A 22,517-nucleotide genomic window follows, 5' to 3' on the forward strand; every position below is an offset into this window, starting at 1 on the left:
CACACCCTGGCGTATCCCCGCCTCCTGCGTATAAAACAGCAAAACGGACCTTTTGCGCAGACAAGCATCATGTCGCCTCGGTGAGTAAACCTCTGCCTCAATGTGTGGCGGCCGCAAGCAAAGGTCTGAAATGATTGAGTGGCGTTCCCCAGAAACTTGATCTTGACGTCCTTATTGGTTGTCCTGGCATCGGCGGCGTGGACGGCTCCAGTGGAGGGTAAGGTTAAGAAAAAGGCCATTCGGTGTGGGCGGCCGTGCCGACGTGAGACCCGCTCCTTTTTCAGACGCGGAGGAGGCAGATCTCACCGAAGAGGCGGAGAACGACCTGTCGGAGGAGAACGAAGGTAGGCAACGGCTGCGCCCGCCCGCTTCAAATTCCCTGTTGGCAAAAGCGCGTTAACGGCCTTCCTGGCGAGCGACTCGCTTCTCGATTGATGACGACGGAAACAAACTCCACTTCTCATTTGATCTAAAATGGCGTGACGGAAAAGGGATCACGGTGAATTTTTTTACATCTGGGCGCCTGCCTCTGCTCTGCCCTGTAATTGCTTGATGGCCCAGTGAGCCGCTCGAGACAAATGGACAGAAACGACGAGTAACCCAAAAAAAACAGTATGTTGTTTTCCTTTCAGGTGACGACGACTCCGCAAAGAAAGAGGGTGAGACGGGCCACCTTGTAACCTTCCCGCATTACATAAAGTCGAATTCCAAACTCACTCTTATTTCGGACAAGAAATTCACCTTTCCGAGTAGACGAAAGACTGGAATGAAAGTCGAGCATTGTCCAGTTTTTAATTAAGTGCAGGAAACATGAGCACGGTTGACCCACCCTCCGCTCTTCTCCGGCAGGACATCCGGGCGCCGACCAGAGCGCGGCGGGCTCATCGGGTAAGTCCCCCTTGCTCCGGGTGGGGTCGTTTCGTTCCGCTACGGGCGAAAGGGCCGTCCCGACCGACGCCGGCGCAGTCGTTTGAGGTTGGCGCGCGCGGCGCAATTTTCGCAATTTACAACAACCGCCGGGCATCCCGGTAAAGGTTTTTAGAAACGACGGAGCCGAAAAAGATCTAGGTCGCCGTCGTCGTTCAATGACATAGTCTACTTTTCGGTCCAAACATCGTCTACCCCGACCGTCGTCGGCTCATTTCATCCGTCCGTCTTCCATTGACGCCATCGGTTTGCCACATTGCACTTTCATATCATCGATATTTCCTCTTTGCTTTAACCGGCAAACGGCGGAGCCGACACCGCGTCCGCTCATGACGTCAGCGCTGCGTTGCCGTCCAGAAGGGGGGGAAAAAAAGGACCAAACCGTTAGCCGCGAGACTCATCTTCCGCTCGGAAAGGGTTCCGAAAACCAAAAAAATGTTCTGTCTAAATACCTTCATTTGCGTACGCGGGCCAGATCTAATCACCGTCAATCTTGCGTTCGGCCATCCGAGCAGAAGTCGCTTTTCCCGCCGCAAATGTCGAGCGGGACTTTGACGGAGCGCGCGTGCGGCCCGTCAATCTGGATTTTTTTACGCGGCCTTCTGCGCTGTTCTTTATGTATTCCAATAGCTCTCCGCGTGCAACGCGAGTAAAGCGGAAAAACAATCGTGACGTCGCCGTCGCTTCAGACTCCTTCTCTACAGTTTTCACAGGAGCGCGTCGCGCTTCCGTTTCCATTCGACATAAACGCCGGACGGCGATCGACGACGCCGCGTGCGAGAAAAGTTAACCAAACGGAAGCGTTCGGCTCGGGCGCGTGTCGGATGTTTTATTTGACCGATGGGAAACCGCGGACTGTTTGCGACTCCTCAGGTGACCGGGCCGCCGCCGGAACGTCGGGTGGAACGACGGACACTTCGGCAGGTAAACAGAGTTATTTGTAGTCCCGCTGACTGACGATCGCTTATTTTGTTTCCTTTTTTTTCCCGTGTGCACAGATTATGACTCTCGTTCAAACGGTGAACTTCTTTCGATTAATCGGTGGCGAGCGACCCCTCTGATTTCTTCTTAATGAACGCGAGCCTTGCGCTTCAGCCGACGAACAGCGGCAGACGAACGGAAGGGGCGAAGCCTACGGAACGGCTACCGGGGTGAGTCACGCCGTGTTTTTGTCAGGCGGGCAGATGTCATTCCAGGGCGGAGCGTCTCAGGCGGAATACAAAGGTGAGTGTGCGCGTGCGCGCGCAGGCGAAGGGCGGTAGGCGGGCTCTCGGGTGACAGACGGATCTCTGTTTGTAAGGAACCGAGGAGACGCCGGAGCACCGCTTCCCGTTCCGACCGCCGGGTAAGACCGATTCGTCGATCGTCACCCGGGTCGCTCGTATTTAGCGTCTGCCGCGCCGTCATCGGGAAGCCTTTTACGCGCGGGCGGCCGAGTCGGAAATAAAGCTCGATCGTTCGGAACGACGGCGAGTCGATGAGCCCCGTTCGCGTATGATAGTCCCGATCGGGAAACGGCTTCGAAACATTTTCTCTTTTGAAAATACAAAGCGGAGGAAAAGTCCCGGGATTTGACGCGATTTGTTTCAGGTGAAGACAGTTTGACGGAGCCCGACGTCTTCGGCCGTGCGGAAGGAGGAGAGACCGCTTCGGAGCCGTCGCCCTCGACCGCCGTCCCGGAGAGCGCCCGCCGGGACACACGTACTCTTGACCGCAAGTTTCCAAAACACGGTTCCGAAAACATCGCGGTCCTCATAGGCGCCTGTCCTATTTTCCATCAGCGTTGTCCTCGTCGCCGTCGTCACAACAAGCAAGTAAGCTATGAGAAGTAGATCCGTCCGCCTACTGCGTGCGATCGATTGTCGCGCAACATACATTGGGCTCACAACTTGTGTCGGGCTTGGGAAATGCAGGAGGGCTTACACCGTATTAGCCGAGTGGAGTACGACAGTGCCCTGTCGAGCTCACTAATAGGGTAGAATGCTTAGTATAAGGTGCCATTCAAGTAGTTTCCAACTTGACGAGCAACTGCTGAATGAATTTGTTTGATTTTTCTTCTTCCCTGCAACAGGCAGAGACCGGTCCCAAGAAAACGGTAGCTAAACAATTCTTTTTCGGAACAAAATTTAAGCGGTAGCGACGATAATGACGACGCGGCGTGTTGAACAGGAAACGGCCGACCAACGCAGCCGCCGGACAAAGACGGAGGTGGGCGTCTCGACACGCCGAGCCCACAAAATGGACAAAGGCGGTTTTCTCACCTGGCCTCTTTCTGGTCGCAGCGTCGGCCGGCCCGTATCCTTTGGACGCCGTCCGTCTCCAGCCGACGGCGGCGAGTATCCGGCCGAACGGTCCCACGCCGCCCCATGCCGTCGCGGACCTTTCCGCTTCGACCCCGGAGATGACCCGCCGGAGCGTCTACGGCACTGGTGAGAGTCCGGAAAAGGCCGCCTTTAGCCCGCCCGAGCGAGCGAGCAACGGCGCCCGCTACTCGGCCCGCTTTTGACTTGGCCCATAGATGTACACTGCTGTCCAAAAGTATTGGCGCCCCTGCAATTCTGTCAGATAATGCTCAATTTCTCCTAGAAAATGATTGCAATTACAAACGCTTTGGTAGCGATACCTTCATTTATTTGCTTGCAATGAATTAAAAATGAAATCATGATCATTTTACACAAAACTCCAAAACTGGGCCGGACAAAAGTATTGGCACCCTCAGCTTAATAGTTGGTCGCAAATCCTTTAGACAAAATAACTGCGAAAAAACGCTTCCGGTAACCTTCACCAAGTTTCTGCTGTAATTTTTTGACTATTCTTCTTTGGCCAACTGCTCCAGGTCTCTGATATTTGAAGATCTCTCCACAGGTGTTCTATGGGATTAAGGTCTGGCCCTTTAGAAGTCTCCAGTGCTTTCTCTCCAGTGCTTTTTAAAGTGTGTTTTGGGTCATTGTCCTGCTGGAAGACCTCTGAGGGAGACCCAGCTTTCTACATTATGCTGCAACATTTGTTGGTAGTCTTTAGACTTCATAATGCCACGCACACGGTCAAGCAGTCCAGTGCCAGAGGCAGCAAAGCAACCCCAAAACATCAAGGAATCTCCGTCATGTTCGACCGTGTTCTTTTCTTTGATGGCCTCGGTTTTTTTCCCTGTAAACTCGTATGTTGATGCCCTTTCCCAAAAAGCTCTACTTTTGTCTCATTTGACCAGAAAACATTCTTCCAAAACGTTTTTGGCTTCCTCAGGTAAGTCCAGCCCAGGGGTCGCGTTAACCGAATATTTTCCGTCGTTGACCGATTTTTTTAAACGGTGACAGAAAAAACTGAAGTCCATCCGTCATTTTGACCGGTTGCAATTGACACCCCAGACCACAAGGTGGCGAGTGAGCATATTAATTAGCTATTGTCTCTCTTGATGCGTGACGTCGTTGGCCTTACTCTGAAAAACGTCAAGGCAACTGAGTGTCCGAAGTTTCTTCAAAAAGCCCCAAAACGACAATGGTGTTGATAAAAGAGGTGAAAAAACAGGGACTGTACAAGCGGGCACGCAATTCAAGTCCATGCGCACCAGGAGGAAAGTGTGAGACTACGTTCAGGCCACAGCAGGTTAACTATTAATATCATTGTTCCATATGCTACATATGGTAGGCTACCTAACTACTGGGGCCACAGTCAGCCGTTTTTGTCACTGCGGAGAAAAAGTTACATATTCATCTGCTTGATGTGTGATGGCACGGTGTGGATTCTCCGTTAAGCTTGTTCGGACATAATATTAATTTAAAATGAATGAAAACTAAATACTATTGAATATGTTGAAGCGGTATGCAACGTTAAGAGTCTTGTTAGCTGTAGGCGCACTATCCTAGACCCCTCACGATCCACTCGCGGGGGCCTGCGCTTGTCAGTGACGTTCCTTATTCTCGCTAGACGATTATACAACTTTAACATTTGTTAATAATACGCTCTGTGTGTAGTATCATCCATCGCTTTTCCTTTTTAAATGGGCACTTATAAGCGAACGCAAGAAGTAACAACGGGAACATTTTTAAACAGGCAGTTCACGGGAGAGCATTTCGACTCTTCGGCCAATCATATAGCGAGAGCGAGTGGATAGTGAGGGGACAACGCGTGGCTCTTAAAGGCTCAAACACACCAGCAACGTGAACGTCGCGTCAACGATCTCGCTGCGATGACGCTTCGAAACGCGGCCGTTAAAGTCAATCAGCCAATGCACACCAGTCGCAGTGCGTCCGCGTGTTAGACGCGTCCCAGAAGCGCTAAACGCGACGCACGCGAAAAGAACAGCAGAGTTTGTTTTTTGACGCGAGACGCAGCCCCCCTGCGTCAATACTACAAGGTAGGATCGGGCAGGCCGGAAGTCACTCGTGTAAAAATACGGTGGATCCGGTCGATTTTCAAAATAATATGCAAGCGTAACTTCCTATATAAAGAAAATAAACTGAAATGAGCTAAAACACCTGCAATTAATACGAATAATACACAAATCCTGCTACACAATTAAATTAATTCCTGCGTGGTGCTTTAACTTGAGAAAAAAACATCAATAAAGCTTAGAAAAATGTTCATAAGAAAAAAAATGTTAAAATCTTTGTCATTAGGATTGCTTTAGCACATGACTTCTTTTTTGTTCTTTCAATACGAAAGCTCGCCAATACGCGGGGTCTGAAAGGCAAAGTGTTGTTGTTTTATTACCTTTAAATACCCGCTATTCTCGCGTGAACAGATCGAGCCGCTCCACAGACGCGCTGCTCGTGAAACGCGTCCTATGGAAATTGACGCCGAGCGTCACTGGTGCGTACTCGCGGCGAGATCGTTGACGCGACGTTCACGTTGCTGGTGAGTTTGAGCCTTAAGTGTCTCTGTCACGTGACTGTCGTAGCCGGGAACGCGCTCGGCCAAATGGACACACAAGTACGGAAGGTGAATTATGCCAAACAAAGGGTCACCACAATGTCATTATCATCATTTTAAAAATTTAAGTGACGGCTAAAAATAGATTATGAGCGGATTTTTATGACCCTGTCAGTCAAAATGACAGACAACGAAAAAGTCTAGCGCAACCTCTGGTCCAGCCTGGCTTTTTTACCATAGAGTCCCTTTTCATTCAGATGTTGACGGCTAGTATGGGTTGGGACCATTGTACTCTCGGACTGCAGAACAGCTTGAACTTGTTCGGCTGTTAGTCGAGGTTCTTTATCCACCATCGGCACAATCTTTTGTTGAAATCTCTCATCACTTTTTCTTTTCCATCCACATTTAGAGAGGTTAGCCGCAGTGCAATGGGCTTTACGCTTATTGACGACACAGTGACATTCAGCTCTTTGGAGACGGACTCGTAGCCATGAGATTGCCCATGCTTCCTCGCAATTTTGCTCATCAGGTCCTCGGACAGTTCTTTGGTCTTCTTTCTTTTCTCCATGCTCAACGTGCTTCACACAAGGACACAGGTGGAGTCAACTTTCATCCATTTTAACTGGCTGCAAGTGTGGTTTAGTTATTGCTACCACCTGTTATGTGCCACAGGTGCTGTTAATGACACAAATTAAGAGAAGCATTACATGATTTTTCAAAGGGTGCCAAAACTTTTGTCCAGTCCATTTTTGGAGTTTTGTGCAAAATGATAATGATTTCATTTTTTTCCCCTATTCTCTTTTGGGTTTTTTCATTGCAAGCAAGCTAAATGAAGACATGACTGCCAAAGGATTTGTGATTGCAATCATTTTCTGGGAGAAATTGAGCAGACACAATTGCCAATACTTTTGGTCAGCAGTGTACTTCCCAAACAATTCTAAGTAGGAATGTTGTAATGAATGGCCAAGGAATACGTCTAGACTGTAACGGCCGCCTTCTTTCGTGGCGACTTGACTTGCAGAGAAATTGGCGCTGATGCCCGGGAGGCTGGTGGTAGGCGCCCCGGCGCTTACGGCGACGGCGGGTAAGTGGCGCGCGGCCAGCGATCGCCGGCCGGTAACGGCTCACCGTCCACTTTGCCGCAGATACACCGACGTGGGGCGCAGAGACCGTTACCGTGGCCGCGGACTCACGTAAGCCGCTGCCGCTTCACCAGAGTGCCCAAGGGGCCTTCTCACCAACACAATGCAACTTTCCGTGTGTGTGTGTGTAAGTTCTTTCAGAGCCAACCGGAACGTCCCTGAACCCAAGTGAGTTTTTCCACCACCCCCCCCCCCATCTTGCAATTTGTAGACTTCATTTTGGTACCGTGACCACCGGTGGGGCGGGAATTGGGGTGCTGCAGCACCTACTGGTGTTGGGGAGGAAAAAAAGTGTTTTGGTCAATTCTTTTTTGGTGTTGAAAATAAAGCAATCCATAAAAATTACTGGAAAAATATTCGCCTATTTAAATTTGGGGATTAAATGCATACGTAGTTGATTTTTGTTAAGAACATAGTCACCTCCTGACACCTTGCTTGCTACCAGGTCACATTGAATAAGGCACAACTGGAACAGAAAAAGTTAACAGTTGAAAGAGGAGGCGTTAACACGACGCAAAGACGAATTTGCGATTTTTTTCTTTACAATAAACACGCTACGTTTCCTAAAATTTTTGAAGATGATTATGATAGTTTATAAAAGTGGCAGGCGAGGAAAAGTTAGCAGCAGATTTAGACTGTGAAGAACAGATTGCATTGTAGCCATATTATTGTTGTTGCTGGTGAGCCGCTGCCGCCGTGCAGAGCACCGTGGGATATCCGAGTGCAATTTGAGTGTTGTGAAAAGTGGGCGTTAAACTGAGGCTTATTGGACCTTTTAGTTTTCAAATGTCTTTGTGTTTCACTGCGCCATCTAGCTCCGGGGTTTTGCATGGTAATACACGGGCGCTTTAATTCCCAAAACAAAAACTGCAACAAACACTGTAGGTGAAATAGAACATTGTCTTTGAAGTAGCCTACTAGTAGTAGTAGTACGTAAACTATCCGGCACGTGTGTGTGCTGCCTTTGTGCACGCCTCGCATGGAGAAAAAGCACGAGCGTGACAAATTTAGACCAAAAGGATGTTTTTGGATCAGTGGCGCCCCCCCCCCCCATAAATTTGTTGGCCACCCCGCTTGCCAGTATACCGTTAGATTGTTGTAGCATCAGTAATGCATTTCATCCCCTCACGTGTCCTAAGTCTTTCAGATGGTTTTCCCCTGACCTTTTTACTGCAATAATAGAATGAAAACCTGAAATTATGGCTTTTAGTTTTGGTGTGCCACCTCAAGATTTTAAGTGGGCCCATCTGGCCACCCCAATAAAAAAAATTTCTGGAGGCGCCACCGTTTTGGATGGGAAAAGCAAAGTAAGATCCGCGGCACCCTCTGCTGCGAGTGACTTTCAGCGCCACCGGTGACCTCCTCGTATTTCAATTTGGTCAAAAGTTGCCTTTAGTCGGGAGCTAATGCCGCTTCCGAGCCAAAAGTGGAGAAAGCGGAGAGCGTTCACGGCCACTTCAATTGTTGGCCGGCAGTCGGGCCGTTAGCGTCGCCGGCGGGGGGCCGCGTGACAATTCTCACATCGGGCGACTTGTTGTTTCAGGCGGCGGGCCGGCGTCCCGAGAGCCCCCGGAGGCAGGTGAGTGTCGGAACGTCGACCGCGTCGCGATTCCGGCGTCCCGATGATGACGATGCTTAGGGTTGGCGCGCCGCCGGCCCGACCTGTCCTCCGCAGGCGGCTTCTCCCCCGCGTATGGGTCGCGGAGTCAAGGTCCTGAAGGTGAGGCCGTCGAGGCGCGCGCCCGTACCCCCTCCCGATAACGGCGTCGCGACCGCGTCGACAGCTGCAGAGAACGGCGACGCGGACGACACCTGCTGACTCGCCCCGCCGGCCTCGAGTGCGCCTCGCCCGCGGCCGTTTCCGATGCGACGAGCGATGGGCGCGCTCTTCCGGTCGCCCCTAGGCCCCGGCACCGCCCCGGCCGGCCTTTTGGCGCGGAAATACTGAAGACGGATGCAGTTTTCTCATTTGTATAATCCACGTCTGCTCAACTTAATTAAAATATCTTCACGACCGCGTTGGAGTCTCTTTCGGGTCCACGTATAATCCAGGAATACTAACCCTAGCGGTAAACGGCGAACCCCCAGTGTCGACCCGAAAGCTTTTTATAACTTTTTATGGCAGCTCAGGTGACACCACACAAGGAATGCGCACAAAACACGTTTAATGTGGCAGCGCTCGTTGACATGCGATTGCGGGCGGGTCACCTGCCCTGGTGGCTAACACAATAAATACAAGATCAATGTTTCCAAAAATACTCTCTTCCTTCTCATTATTGAAAAACTGAATGAAAAAGAAAAAAAAAAAAGGAAAGGGGCGGCGGCCGGTCTGCATAGTTTTAACGGCGATCTGCGACTCGACCGTCGTCACGGTTCGGAGGCGCGCCATCATAGGTCGGAGTTCAAGTCGTCGCCGATGTCAGGAAGGAGGAAAGGCTCCGTTTCCAGAAGCGACGGCAAGTCTGCCCCGCCCCCGCCCCCGTCCGAATGCTGGGCCCGCGCGTACTGCACCAGCTGCTTGCCTGGAGGCAAAAGTGATCACCTTTCCTCAATTTGACTTACGAGTGGGGCTCGGCCATCCTAAATATACGGTCGCGGACGTCCTTACCGGCGTCGTGGCTTTCCTCGGCTCCTTTGGGGAAGTGGTCGCCCAGAAGCTAGAGACGAAACCCGCGCGGCGTCAGACGGCAAGGAACCAAAGGATGACAAAAGCCCGCCCGGGCGGGCGGGCGGCACTCACCGTGTCCAGAGCGCTGGCGTCAAAGTCACCCGGAGGACAGGTGGGGTTGAAGAGCTGAACAACACAGAGCGTCGGACTTTTCAAACTCTCTTCTATTATCGTGTATTGTTGTATTACGTCCGCCTATAATCTGCGGGCGCTAGGTCTGAACGATATTGGGGGAAAAAAAGGACTTTTGGTTTGCCAGCGAGAGCATGAAAGATCAGAATTAATGACGCCATGACTTTAACGAGATATTATCGCGTACTTACCTTGTTTCAGATACCCTAAACCCTAACCTGGCGCGGGATTCAAAAAAACGAAATAAATATAGCGATCGCTTGCTTCGGCACACATCCAAGCGGTCCATATCATTCAGGAGCATAAAATAACGCGTGTATTATGAAATAAACATGCTTTTTCATGTCACATGCACTTTAAATATCTGCAGAAATGCGAGGGGTGTACTCACTTTTGTGATACACTGTATCACTGAGTGTCAAGACACAGCTGTGAATGGTCACAGCTGGATTTTGGGCAGATTTTACAGGGGAAACATATAGCAAGGGTCGCGATGCAGAAATCGCAAACATCAGGGAATGGTTGAGATTTTCATTTTTATACATTTACCCTTTGAAACGTTTTTTTTTCTCCATTTTTCTTATTTTGGATCTTAGATCTGAGAAAATGCGTGAGTAACAAAAAAAATACCATTAAGCGATAGTTATGAGGTAGATATCCGTGATTTATTTGCAGACACCATTTTTTTCATTGTGACGTCATTGGTTTGTTTAAAATATGTGAGTGAATAAAGTCGTTTTTTTCTTAAACAAACTATTAGACATCAATGATTCTAAGCTAAGAATGACAGACATTTTGAATAATAAATATGATTTATCACCTACGCTTTATGGCTAGGTTGAAACAAAACCGGTTGTGCGACGTCTGTAAACGAGGGTTTCCGGGTTAAAACGGACAACTTAAAAATAGTTTGGGGGCTTAATGCGTCATGAATCTGTTTTGGCAGCATATACACATATTGTTCTATCAAACGGAACAGTTGTTTTGGCTTCAAGTACAGCAGTTTCTGTTAAAGAGGAGTGCAAGGGCAGAAACTGCTTTCTCAGTCTTGTCTGTGTTTTCCGCCCAGGGGTCGCGTTAACCGAATATTTTCTGTCGTTGACCGGTTTTTTAAAACGGTGACGGAAAAAACTGAAGTCCATCCGTCATTTTGACAGGTTGCGATTCACACCCCAGACCACAGGGTGGCGAGTGAGCATATTAATTAGCTATTGTCTCTCTTGATGCATGACGTCGTTGGCCTTACTCGGAAAAATGTCAAGGCAACTGAGCGTCCGAACTAAGGCTACGTTCATACTACAGGTCTTAATGCACGAGTCCGATTTTTTCGTGTTTTTCCGACTCGAGTGAGGCATTAACTTGACGGTCTGAACGTGACAAGTCGCATAGAACGGGACCATTTCAAATCCGATCTGGGTCACTCTCGTATGTGGTCTAAATCCGATCTGGGCCACATTTTTCCAGACTGTCGCGGCGGTCTGTACTGTCCAGTCCCGCAAATCTGATTTAATGCAGCAATTACGTCATCAAAAAGCGAGAGACGGTACGGTAGCTACGGTAGCAATGCAGCGGTGCGTTATTAGCGCCTAGCTTGCCTTGAACACTGCTTTTTAAGAAGGGTCGGACTTGACAACGATCATAAAAAAATAAAAATAGGTTTAAGGATAAGCCTGAGAATGATCGGTTTTCTCTCTGCTCCATATAAGCAATATTTCAACTTTGCTTACACGGCCGAGAGTCGGGGCAAACTGCCCGTATTTGTGTGTAACATGCACGAACAGTGCGTGCATGCTATCGATCCATATACTTTGAATGGAAGCCTAAACGGGGATTATACACGCCTGTTATTTGTGTCCTCTTTTTAACAGCAACAAGCCTATGGCTACATTCATACTACAGGTCTTAATGCACGAATCCGATTTTTTGTCATATCTGCGCACTAATTCGCAGTCCGACATGCGCTGAGCAAGACGACCCGCATGCGCGGAAGCATAAAAACAAATGACCGTACAATCACACATGCTGGCTGTCATCCGTCATTCCAGGGATATCATATTTTGCTTCTTAAAAAGAGGACACAAATAACAGGCATAAATAATCCCTGTACGGGTTTATATTCAAAGTATATGGATCGATAGCATGCACGTACTGTTCGTGCATGCCACACACACATACGAGCAGTTTGCCCCGACTCTCGGCCGTGTAAGCAATGTTGAAATATTGCTTATATGGAGCAGAGAGAAAACCGATCATTCTCAGGCTTATCCTCAAACCCTTTTTTTTTTTTTTTTTTTTTTAAATGACTTGTCAAGTCCGACTCTTCCTAAAAAGCCGTGTTCAAGGCAAGCTAGGCGCTAATAACGCACAGCTGCTTGATGTGTGATGGCGCGGTGTGGATTCTCTGTTAAGCTTGTTCGGACAGAATATTAATTAAAGATGAATGAAAACTAAATACTATTGAATATGTCATTATTAACATTTTAAAAATGTAAGTGACGGGTTAAAATAGATTATGACCGGATTTTTATGACCCTGTCAGTCAAAATGACAGACAACGAAAAAGTCTAGCGCAACCTCTGACGCCTTATGCATTTTATACTCTGCAACACTCCCGGGAAAAGTACTGTAAACAGCACCAATTGGAGAACCTTCTGAAAGCAATTTGTATAGAAATTTCCTTTGTATGTACTGCGTGGTGTAATAGAGATGTGACAGAAATGAGCTAAAATTGCATCTCTGTTAAAAGTTTACCACCAAATAGTGTGAAGGACCGTAGTCCTCTTGTGATGATGTCATCAAAGCAACACTACTGGCTCGCCGCCAACATGTCCACGCTATTTTCAGCTATCCAAGAAATACATGAACGAAGGGAAATAAAAGAAATTTGCTTCATCGGTGCTACACGCACGTTTCCATTGATGTCCCGCGTCACAGCCAGTTCAGCGCAGTAAAGCCTGCGTGCGAGTCGTTTGGAGTTTAATGGGAGCCAACGGTAAACAAATACTGTTTAAATGCATTTGCAATACTTCCCTTCCTCTTTTTGTCACATTATTTTCTCTGCCGCTCGCTCGAATCCGCTCGTCGCACAAGAAAACAACTGCTCTTATTTTAAGGAGCGGGAGAGGTGGTAAAAGCTCTCATAGTTTTCGTTTTTGTCGTCGTTGTCAACTAAAGTTCCGCACAAACGTATATCGAGAGGATCTCCTTTAGTTTAGCCATCGGAGGCGCGACTTTTCAAGTCTCCCGACTTCCCAGAAAGCCCATTCATATCGCTTTCTTAGGCCGCGTCTACTCCGCCCGACAGAACGCTACGACGACGCTCGCTGCCGTCGGGGACGCGCCCTCCCGTGGGCAGGGGCGGATCCAGAAAAATATTTATGGGGTGGCCATAGGGGGCAGGAACTTTTTCAGGGGTTGTCAAATATTTCACCATGTTTAGTACATCTCACATTTAACACAACCGGTTCCAAAGAATTTTTTTTTAAAATACAAATTTGTTTTTATATGTGTGACAGTTTTGTTGATGAAACATCCCATTTTTTGAATGAAGACAATTTTTCGACAAAAAGGGATATTGAAATTCTAACTCTAGGGTTTCCCCTACATATTAATTATTGTGGCGCACCGCTACAACAAAATAAAAGCTGCCACGCCGTTCAAAAGAGATGTTTGGGAAAGTCAAAAAAAATTTCCTTTAAGGCAGTTTCAAACTAGCAGCAGCCTAGTGTGAAGGGTTCAGCGGCAACCTATTCATTGTGTATTGTCATGCCCGTAACTCTGCGAGGCCCCCTTAAGAGAGATACAGACGAGGAGCTGTGACGTAGAGGGAAGCGAGTTAGCGGTCGCATGTCACGGAAGCCCACTGTTATTATGTTTTTGTTTTTCTTTATTATTCTTGCCACAAAAAAGTGGGTAAGCCAATACAGACTCCTCTCCTTCTTCCCCCCCCATCCGGGCATTGCAGTATTTCGGATCGGACTTTTCGGCAAAAGTAAGCAGTGGACAGCCGTCTTGGACGGCACGGCAAGTTTGAATGAAATTGCGCCAAGAGGCGTGGAGTGCGCCGCCGCGCTAATATCAAAAAACGCGTTCAATAGCAGTGGGGCAAGCGTACTTATGACATCTGGTACCAGGCCGTTTCGGCGGACGCAGTCGCGGCTGACGAAACCTCGATAGATGCGCTCTTTTAGCTTTGGGACACTTGAAAAATGACTCTCATACTTCTCCTTGCTAAGCTAATTGCTACCTCAATGTGCGTTTGTGTGGTAATGGGAGTTCATGAACAACAACGACAACAAAAATATTCACCTTCTCACCCAAACTAGTAAAACTCTTTACACGGCAAGTAGAATTTCCCCCTACTCCTTGAAAGGGATCCATTACAAGGGCGTAGGTTTGGTCTCAATATTGGTAGGCACGATATAACAGCATAACGTGCATGTACACTTTTTGCTGGGGCGGACATTACCGTAATAAGACCCAACAGATTGGGTGAAGGGGGGTCAGGGCTACATTTCACCACCAATTTGAACCTAATTAATGGATAAGCTAAATGATCAATGCAAAAATAAATCTGTATTGACGTACCAACTTTCACACTGCAAATTTAGAACGTTTCAATATGGTGATTTTTCTGAAATCTATTCAAATCATTTTCTCCGTCTTGTTTTGAGTGTTAAAGACTAGTTAACAGATTAATGGGTCAGATTATTCAATTTACTTGAAGTAAATGTTGCATTTGTTCTTATTAAGCCTATACATCTAAAGGTTGGTCATTTTTCAACATAATCAAGGGGAAAAAAGCTTTCAAATAATGTGTTGAACAATATCGCTTGTTGAATTGAGAGCATTCCTGACGAAAAAAAACCTTTTTTTTTTTTGCTTCAAATGTGTTAAAACAGTCGTATTATTACATAGAATAATGTAACTGTAATCAGCTACGCATTTTACGTACATGAACCTGGCTATTTCAAATAGATCTTTGTTATGGTTCTTTTTGGGAAGCAAAATGTGGAAAAAAAAAAAAGTCATATGACATGACGCAATTTTGCCGTGGCATTCAAAAAATCCTAGGGGAAACACTGAACCCTATTGCATCTTGATCGAATGACATTCAATTTTGCTTAACTGTAGAGCTGAAACAAATACTGGAGTTTAAAAACGGATCCGAGTCATTTTATTCACCTCGAGGAATCATTTTATTTTGCCAGCTCTAAGTGTCATGTTTTGTCCAGACTACTTTTAATGCGGGGTGAAAAAAAATACAAAATAATACCGTACATCGTCAGTTTTAGCTCAGTAGTCATTGCTGGATAAAACAGCAAGTAGCACTGGTCCCTAATGTGCTCCAATACATACATTTCTTTTGAACACTGCAAAAACTCAAAAACCTATCAGGATTTACAGTTTAGACCAGACATGTCCAAAGTCCGGCCCGGGGTCCAAATGCGGCCCGTGGTCAAATGTCATCCGGCCCCCAGCTTCTGTCATAAAATCAATAACGTCTGGCCCGCACACAGACTTAATAAATTGGTCAGTAGTACCGCTACCAGCATATGAAATAGCTTAAACACTAAATGCTGCTCCTCATTTACCAACTAAAAGGCAGCAGCGCTCTAAGCAACATTACCCCGCGTGACCCTTTACTTCCAATTTTCTAAAATGGCGACAATGAACAAAACAAAACAAAAAAAAGAAAGTTGACTGCGATGGCCAACGCTTCAAGGATAGATGGAAATTGGACTATTTCTTCACTAAAATACGCAACAACTGTGTCTGCCTTATTTGCAAAGAGACAGCCGCTGTTGAGTTCAATCTGAGGCGATATTACCAAACAAGACACGCTGACATGTACGACAAGATTATAGGGAAGATAGGCAGCGAGAAATTGAAGCAACTTGAAGCTAGTTTAATTTCACAGCAGCAGTATTTTGCAAGAGCCTGAGAGTGGAAAGAGAACGCAACAAAGGCGAGTTGTTGAAATGATGAACTATAACATAATAAAGCGAATGTGACACACAGAATGGATTGCTAAAATATATTGTTCTACGTAAAGGACGTCAGCCAAGGTCGGCCCCCCACATTTTTGCCACACCCAATCTGGCCCTCTTTGCAAAAAGTTTGGACACCCCTGGTTTAGACTAACTTCAAAATAGCTTGACACAAATGGAAATTCAATTGAAACACGTGGGGAAAAACACCTAGCTTTTAAGTGATGTGTGTTGTCAAGCGCAATGACATTTTTAGGTAAGATTTTTTTTTTTTGTTTAATAAGATGTAGAGGTTTTATGAGTAAAAGCAGTGAATTTGTCTTTTTTTTTTTTATTATTCTAGTCACATCTGAGATGCAATTGTTGGCTGTTTTCAACAATGTACATCGAAAATAAAGACATTGATTGACTGAAAATGGTTTAATATTAGATGAAATGTCTCATTTTCGCATGTATGTTTATAATTGCTCTTTACCTTAAAAAAAAAAAAAAAAAAAGTTTTATCCGATGGCATGATCAATCGATAGAATTTTCAGTCGATTACTAAAATATTCGATAGCTGCAGCCCTACTTAACTAAATGATATAGTATTGATCGATATCAACTCATTTTTGGTGGCTCCGCCCCTGCCCGTCAAGTTTCAGAATCGGCACCTTTCAAACTCAATTTCTCCACCCTCCGGGGCATTCTTTTGAAAATAATGAAATCAAATTTAAAATGAAAAAAAAAAAAACACGATATATACGCATGTGTATTTTTTGTTTTTCGGCCAGGTTTTTCCAATATTCGGCCAAGAATATAGCTTTCCGTACATCCCAAATACATAACAGTAAATGCAGTATAGTACAAAAGTTTGGACGCACCTTGTCATTCGTGCATTTTCAATACTATTTCCATTGTAAATTCTCACTGAAGGTCATACAACTATGAGTGAACATGTGTAGAATCATGTACTTGGCAAAAAGAAAGTGAAATAACTAAAAACAGGCATAATATTCTTGTAGTAACCACCCATTGCTCTGATGACTTTCACCTAAAATGGTTTTCGACTCCACAGGTATTCCTTTTCCGGGTTCCTTTGTCCAATATCAATGGGGTTGGGACTTTCATTTGGGTTGTACTGTATCTAGGGCAATAGTCACAAATTTAGGGTTATTTTATTCCCCCGGTATCGGATCCCCACTCGAAATTGCAAAAATATGCCATCCCTAGCTGATGGAAGACTACTTCCAGCCCTAAAATAAACATGTAGGGTAGCTACCGGTACATAAGCGCAATTCCTGGGCTTAAGATAATGTAACTGACAAGCATTTCCCCAACACCGGCCATAAGAAGCAGTCAACGGCGAAACACGCGCCTTTTATTTCTTTTGCCACTCAAAAAACAACGTGGCCTCTCTCTGACGTCAACTCCGCGTCCGCACTCACAGGAATAATCCAAATTAGATTTAGGTCGATAAATGATGCAAACAAACAAACAAACAAAAAACCTATCAAGTTGAATGCTTTTTAAGGCCATTTGAATGACTTCTCTTTTTAATGAACCGTATAAACCCCGATCAAAGCGGCAGCTTTCCAAAATAGAAACGAGCACGCACCTCCATGAGCGGCGACGTGTCAAAGGTGAAGCTTTGGTTGCTGAGAATGTTTTGCAGGTTTTCCAGACTGTTGTCAATGGTTTCGATGTGATCGGACAGCTCGGACCTGAAAAAGCACGACGCGTGCGGTAAGCGCTTCCGTTTTATGATGGCGGCGCATTCCGTCTACTCACTTATCGATACACGCCAGCGTCTGACAGGTCGGCGCCGTATCGGCGGCGGGGCGAGGACCGGCGGCTGGAAGGGGAGGAGGAGGACAGGTTTTCGCTTGGTATTTTTCGGACCGGTCGGACCGCGAGACCCACTCGCCTGTTATCGCGCCGGCGTCGTTATCCCGCAGGATGGAGTCGATGAAGGTGGCGGGCGAAAGGGGCGTGTCTCCGGACGGAAGCGCCTCGGGGGCCGGCGCTCGTTCCTCCTCGCCGTCGCTCGCCTTCCTGCCGACGGGAGAAAAACGGGACCAATTTCGACGGGCTTTCCGGACGGGCCCGAACCGATCCGCGCGGGCGTTTTGCATTTCCGCGGCGGAATTCAGAGGCTGTCATTTTTTTCCCCCGCGGCCTATCTCGCGGGTGGAGTCGTCGCGCAAACGAACGGCTCTCTGACGCCGCCCGGAATCGCCGTCGGCTCGCCGCTCACCCCGCTTCCGTCCATTCGCCGAGCGCCTCCTCGGCAGAGGTCAGCTCCGTCACGTCGGAGATGACCGGTCCGGAGGATTCCGTCGGGAAGAGAGAGGGCGCCGCCTGAACGGAGAAGGGCCTAGCGTACTTGGGCAGGGAGTGGGCGGAGCCGGCGTCGTTCAGCATCAGCGGGCTGCTGAGGCAGACAGCAAACGGTCAGACGGCGGCGGCGGCACAAAAGGCGCGGCGGAGGCAAACTCGCAGTTTTCTCTTGACTCCCACGATCCCGTTGGACTGGACCAGCGACACCAGGAAGTGGATCAGCTGTTGGAGACAAAGTCATTGGCGACCTTCCAAAGAAGGACGACGCGAGGCGACGCGACGCAGACGGCTTCACCTTGTTGACCATTTTCTGTTGATGAGCGTGTTTCTGTCTCAGACACACCACCTCCCTCCACAAGGCCTCGTTCTCACTGAAAGGCAAAAAAGGTTAGGCTGGAGCTCCCGGACGGAAAGCGCGGAGCGGGCGGTCTTTACTGTTTCATGGCGTTGATTTTGGAGTCCATGGTCTCCTGCTTTCCCTTCATGGCCTGCACGTCATCGAGAAGCTTGCCGACCCCGCGCGAGGAGATCTGGCTCTCGTCTTGACGCGCCGCGGACACCTTCGAACGGATGCCGTCAGTCGGGCCGCGTTGTCGCGGGCGGGCGGCCATACGTACGTTGGTGACTTTGCGTTTGATGTTCTCCAGCAAGCGCTCCTGGCCTCTGACAAAGTAGAGGTGTTGGAACTCGGTGTCGTCTTTCTCGGGTTTCAGCAAACCGCCCTGCTCCATGTGGACCACCTTCCGGAAGCCGTCTTGAGGGGAGGGGAGGGGTGGGTTGGTTGGTAGAGGGCTTAAATGATGAAGCTCGAAGCTTAGTCGCGGCTTGAGACGCCACTCACACATGTTGAGCTGTCGGATGAAGCTAGCCATGTTGTTGTGCTTGAAAAACTTGGGAAGGACCTCTTTGGAGAAACGACCCTGATCATAGACGTGGAAACTGCTCCCGCTCTGACGGACCGACAAAAGAGAAAAAAGTTCAAGAAAGTGGCAGGAATGATTTCCATTTTGAAAAACGGCGTTGCGCAAAAGTTCCCTTTTACACTGTGGAAGTGATCTCTGTGATAAGTTTTCAGACTCGAGCTGCCTAGCATGAAAAGCCATTAGAATGTCCGCAGGCTTTTTCTAGTAGGCTATCGGGGCTGTCGGCGTAGCTAGCGGCCCCTAGCAGCCCCGTCTGTCTTGGTGCGACTCGAGCAAATTCAGTGCGGTGTCGTTCGTACCGGGCTCCAGCAGATGAGCGCGTCCGTGGAGGGGTCTTCCACCAAAGTCCACAGCTTGGTGAGGAAGGCCGGGACGTTGCCGGACGCCAGCGGCGAGTTTTCCAGCGAACTTCTCGGGTACGCCATCCGTCGTCGTCCTAGCAAGGCCGAGCTAGGGGTCCGGAAAACGCACCCGCGCGCACCGCGTAGCCGCCAAAAAGTCGTCGGCCAAGCGCCCAGCGTCTCCCAAAAGTTACAATACGGACCTCGCAGACCGGACGGCTAAATCTGGTCAAAATGCCAAATAGGCAACTGCGTAGCAACAAAACCGTCGCCTGTTGATGACGTCAACATTCGGCTTCTTCCGCAATAAATAAAAAAAAATCTCATCCCAAGGCTACAATGGCCAAAAGACTTTGCAAATACAGCTTGTGTAGAAAATATCCCCGACCCTTTTTATATTAATTTTTCTTGTTGTAAATTTGTTGATTGTTGTTGTAAATTTGTTGATTGTATGAGACTTGTTCGCCCCATATTTGTGTTTGTATTTGTGTGAATAAAGTTATTCCAAAAAATCAAATGCTTGAGATTGAAGCATACGACAAATTAGGCAATCAGATTAACACATAAGGGAACAACAGCCCGGAGGAATCAATTCATTATAAAATGTCAGGCCAAGCAATTCGCCGTCCACAAACGATATTTGCCCTTTCACAAAACCTGAGGCAAGCACACAAAAAGGGGGGGTGGGGGGGGGGTCACTATTTATCCATTTTACACAGTTCATTTAATGTTCGTATTCTCAGCTCGATGTCATTTTAGTGGCGAAAGGTACCGTCCTTCTCTGAGAGGGAGCGGAGCGCTTTGCTTTTGCGCGCGGTCAGCTGACGTCCGTCTCACGTGACGAGTCACAACAAAAATGGCGGCCGCTAGGATCGCGGGCGCCGCTACGCTTCTGTCCGTCATCCTGCCGGCTTTATGTGCCGCCTTCAGCAGAAAAGTAAGACCGCGTCGTCGCCGTCGCTCCGCCGGTCGGTCGGTCGGTCACGCGCTCGTTTGATCGACGGACGTGGTCGAACGTGATGAATGTGGCTTCTTGTGCCGACTACGCCAGTTGTCCGTGGAGTTGAACCCGGGCTCGTCGAGCCGCCCGCCGGGGGGTGACCTGTTGCACATCAGGGCGCTGGGCGACAACGACACGCTGCACTTCCTCTTCTGCAGCCGGGGGGCGCCCACGCTCCTCTTGGTCCACACCAACCTCACGTCCTCTTACGTCAAGGTGAGTGACGTCATACAAGCCGTTCCGATGCTGCGTTCGAGGAAGGTGGCAAGTCGGGAGTTTTCCTTTTTTTTTTTTTTGTAAAGTCGGGAGTTTTCCTACCACCGCCAAGGCAAAATATCATCGGAACGCCACTCGAACTGGCCGCGAAGTCGAAGCCCCTTCAATCTGACATCACACGACAAAATGGCGCTCGACAATGTATTGATGACACAAACTTTGAGATGTTTTTTTTTTTTTTCATACAGTGAATTAAAGCAATTTTTTTTTACTTTCACCAAGGATGTCATTAAGGCAGGCAGTGTTGCGTGCTATTTATCTCAGCTGTCATTTTTCCTCCATCGTACCGCTGCTTACGAGAAGGCCGATTTGCCGGAGGTCAAAATGTCTTTTAATGGCCAAAATAAGATAAAAAAAAAACTTGTCCCCGATCAACCGTCTTAGTTGTTTACTTTCGCTCGGAACGCTTTGAGGCGGCGACCGGTACCGTCCGCCTTCCCGCCTTCCTCGAATATTCCAACCCCGACATCTCCCCTACTCGTCAGGTGAACTGGACGCTCTTCTTGAGCGCCAACAGCAGCGGCGGCTTGCGGGTGGAGCCGGAGAGCGGCGTGACGGGCAGCGTGGCGTTGGTCTTCACCAGGGTCAGATACCTTTTCGTTATATAGAATATTCTCTATGATGGCCGGCTGGATTTTTATGAACGTTGTCATCCCGTCAGCTGTTGGAATACCGAGACCTCAACCAAACCGGGGAAGCGGCCTTCGACGCCTTCCCGCCCTACCGGCTGGACGAGGTCGCGTGGTCCCCGATGACGCCGTCGGGGGCCGCGGCTCGACTGTGCGGCGCCTTGGCCGGCGGTTCCGTTTGTCTGGACGTACGTCGGCGGCCGCCGGACCGTTTCGCGCGGCCGACGCGTCACCGCTCTCCTCTTTCTGTCCGTCGGCAGCTGTCGGCGTTCGAGTCGGAGGGGCGCGCCGCGCTCTGGCCCCGCCTCCTCCATACGGCCAATTCCTCACAGCTGGCGCTGCGGCTGGACGGTCTGGCGGCCAGGTCGGCCGGCTCGCGCTTCCTGTTGGAGCTCCGGACGCTGAGCGGAGCCGCTCCCCTGGACGCCGTTCACATTCGCCGCTCCATAGACGACGAGTTCACGCCGTCCATCTTTAAGGTGCGTTTTAGGGGCGCGGGAGTGTCATTTAGCACGACGAACACCGACGTTAGCTCCGAACGAAACGTCCCGATTCCTCTCTTGAGACTCAAGTGGCAAAAGCCGGCTCCGGTCAATAAGGGCCGGAGAAGCGACGCTCGCTTCTGACGAGAGGGACGCGGGCCCACCTCGCGAGGATCTGACGCTCGATCCCCCTCGCAGGCGTCGGAGTGGACGTCGGGCTCCGACGAGAGCCCGGCCGAGGGGCGCGGCTTCGTCTTTTGGAAGCGGGTGGCTTATCGGCGAGCGGCGCCCACGCCGGAGGACGCCGTGCCGTGCCGCCACTCGGAACCGCGGCCCGGGAGCGGACGGGGCTCGGCGGAGGTCAGCGGCCTGGCGCGGGCTTTCTTCGGCGCCGACCGCGGCGACTCCGGGCTCAACTTGAGCTTCGGCCTGGCGGGCGAGCCCTTCTACAACGCTACGGCCTTCCTCAGCTGGTGAGTCGCTCCCTTTAGGGAAAGGCGCAGCGCAGCCTTTTTACGGGTGTTTCGGCAGGACCGTCGCGGTGGGCGTGGGCCGACCCCCCGCCGACGCCTTCTCCCCGCTGGTGGCGGCCGTCATGGCGGCGGGTTTGGGCGCGCCACTGCTCATCCTGCTGACGGGCGGCGTCTACGTGGCCGCGCGCAAGAGGTCGGCGTCTCCGCCCGGCTACCGGCCCGTCAACTGACCTGGCGGCGGGCGGGAACTTTTACCGCTTTTATCGTGTCCTAAAGTTTTATACAAATAAAAATGTTTTCACTACGGATGGACGATTGTCGTGTGTCAAAACATTTGACGGACGGC

At 49.1% G+C, this 22,517-nt stretch overlaps 3 protein-coding genes across 10 annotated transcripts; 2 read left to right on the forward strand and 1 right to left on the reverse strand.

The window, feature by feature from the left end:
- On the forward strand, positions 1-8,946 carry LOC130910896 (polycystic kidney disease protein 1-like 3). 5 transcript variants are annotated; one of them, XM_057828531.1, is made up of 20 exons: positions 1-80; positions 153-217; positions 285-344; positions 633-659; positions 850-888; positions 1,801-1,851; positions 1,926-1,946; positions 2,023-2,151; positions 2,228-2,272; positions 2,518-2,628; positions 2,709-2,741; positions 2,999-3,022; positions 3,097-3,135; positions 3,210-3,356; positions 6,818-6,880; positions 6,942-6,989; positions 7,071-7,106; positions 8,482-8,517; positions 8,578-8,658; positions 8,723-8,946. In XM_057828531.1, the coding sequence occupies exons 1-20, from the start codon at positions 70-72 to the stop codon at positions 8,755-8,757; spliced, it is 1,101 nt and encodes a 366-aa protein (XP_057684514.1). In that variant the 5' UTR covers positions 1-69; the 3' UTR covers positions 8,758-8,946. The 5 variants fall into 5 exon arrangements, with proteins under 5 accessions (XP_057684514.1, XP_057684513.1, XP_057684515.1 ...); XM_057828530.1 differs by having other exon boundaries at positions 8,578-8,946; XM_057828532.1 differs by lacking the exon at positions 633-659 and having other exon boundaries at positions 8,578-8,946.
- hsf1 (heat shock transcription factor 1) lies at positions 8,837-21,987 on the reverse strand. Of its 4 annotated transcripts, none has more exons than XM_057828526.1 (13): positions 19,270-21,967; positions 18,889-18,997; positions 18,665-18,801; positions 18,483-18,607; positions 18,343-18,418; positions 18,208-18,269; positions 17,965-18,141; positions 17,635-17,762; positions 17,499-17,562; positions 17,326-17,431; positions 9,679-9,732; positions 9,547-9,595; positions 8,844-9,460 (listed from the first exon to the last, which is right to left on the reverse strand). In XM_057828526.1, the coding sequence occupies exons 1-13, from the start codon at positions 19,393-19,395 to the stop codon at positions 9,327-9,329; spliced, it is 1,347 nt and encodes a 448-aa protein (XP_057684509.1). In that variant the 5' UTR covers positions 19,396-21,967; the 3' UTR covers positions 8,844-9,326. The 4 variants fall into 4 exon arrangements, with proteins under 4 accessions (XP_057684506.1, XP_057684509.1, XP_057684508.1 ...); XM_057828527.1 differs by having other exon boundaries at positions 8,853-9,460; positions 17,965-18,138; positions 19,270-19,982; XM_057828523.1 differs by having other exon boundaries at positions 8,837-9,460; positions 17,499-17,762; positions 19,270-21,987.
- glmp (glycosylated lysosomal membrane protein) lies at positions 20,040-22,473 on the forward strand. Its single transcript, XM_057828529.1, has 7 exons — positions 20,040-20,248; positions 20,363-20,527; positions 21,073-21,171; positions 21,249-21,404; positions 21,477-21,695; positions 21,897-22,171; positions 22,230-22,473. Exons 1-7 carry the CDS (start codon positions 20,168-20,170, stop codon positions 22,399-22,401), a joined length of 1,167 nt encoding a protein of 388 aa, XP_057684512.1. The 5' UTR covers positions 20,040-20,167; the 3' UTR covers positions 22,402-22,473.
- Positions 22,474-22,517: the final 44 nt, after the last annotated feature.

The sequence above is a fragment of the Corythoichthys intestinalis genome, chromosome 22, assembly GCF_030265065.1.
Source record: "Corythoichthys intestinalis isolate RoL2023-P3 chromosome 22, ASM3026506v1, whole genome shotgun sequence".
NCBI lineage: Eukaryota > Metazoa > Chordata > Actinopteri > Syngnathiformes > Syngnathidae > Corythoichthys > Corythoichthys intestinalis.

Coding starts and splice junctions, on each gene's coding strand:
- hsf1 (XM_057828523.1), bottom strand. CDS start 19,395: ATGGCGTACCCGAGAAGTTCGCTGGAAAACTCGCCGCTGGCGTCCGGC. Junction 18,419..18,482: donor AAAATCAACGCCATGAAACA/GTAAAGACCGCC, acceptor TTTGCCTTTCAG/TGAGAACGAGGCCTTGTGGA. Junction 17,763..17,964: donor GGCGAATGGACGGAAGCGGG/GTGAGCGGCGAG, acceptor TCCCGTCGGCAG/GAAGGCGAGCGACGGCGAGG.
- LOC130910896 (XM_057828530.1), top strand. Junction 889..1,800: donor GAGCGCGGCGGGCTCATCGG/GTAAGTCCCCCT, acceptor GCGACTCCTCAG/GTGACCGGGCCGCCGCCGGA. Junction 3,023..3,096: donor AGACCGGTCCCAAGAAAACG/GTAGCTAAACAA, acceptor CGTGTTGAACAG/GAAACGGCCGACCAACGCAG.
- glmp (XM_057828529.1), top strand. CDS start 20,168: ATGGCGGCCGCTAGGATCGCGGGCGCCGCTACGCTTCTGTCCGTCATC. Junction 20,249..20,362: donor GTGCCGCCTTCAGCAGAAAA/GTAAGACCGCGT, acceptor CGACTACGCCAG/TTGTCCGTGGAGTTGAACCC. Junction 21,696..21,896: donor TCACGCCGTCCATCTTTAAG/GTGCGTTTTAGG, acceptor TCCCCCTCGCAG/GCGTCGGAGTGGACGTCGGG.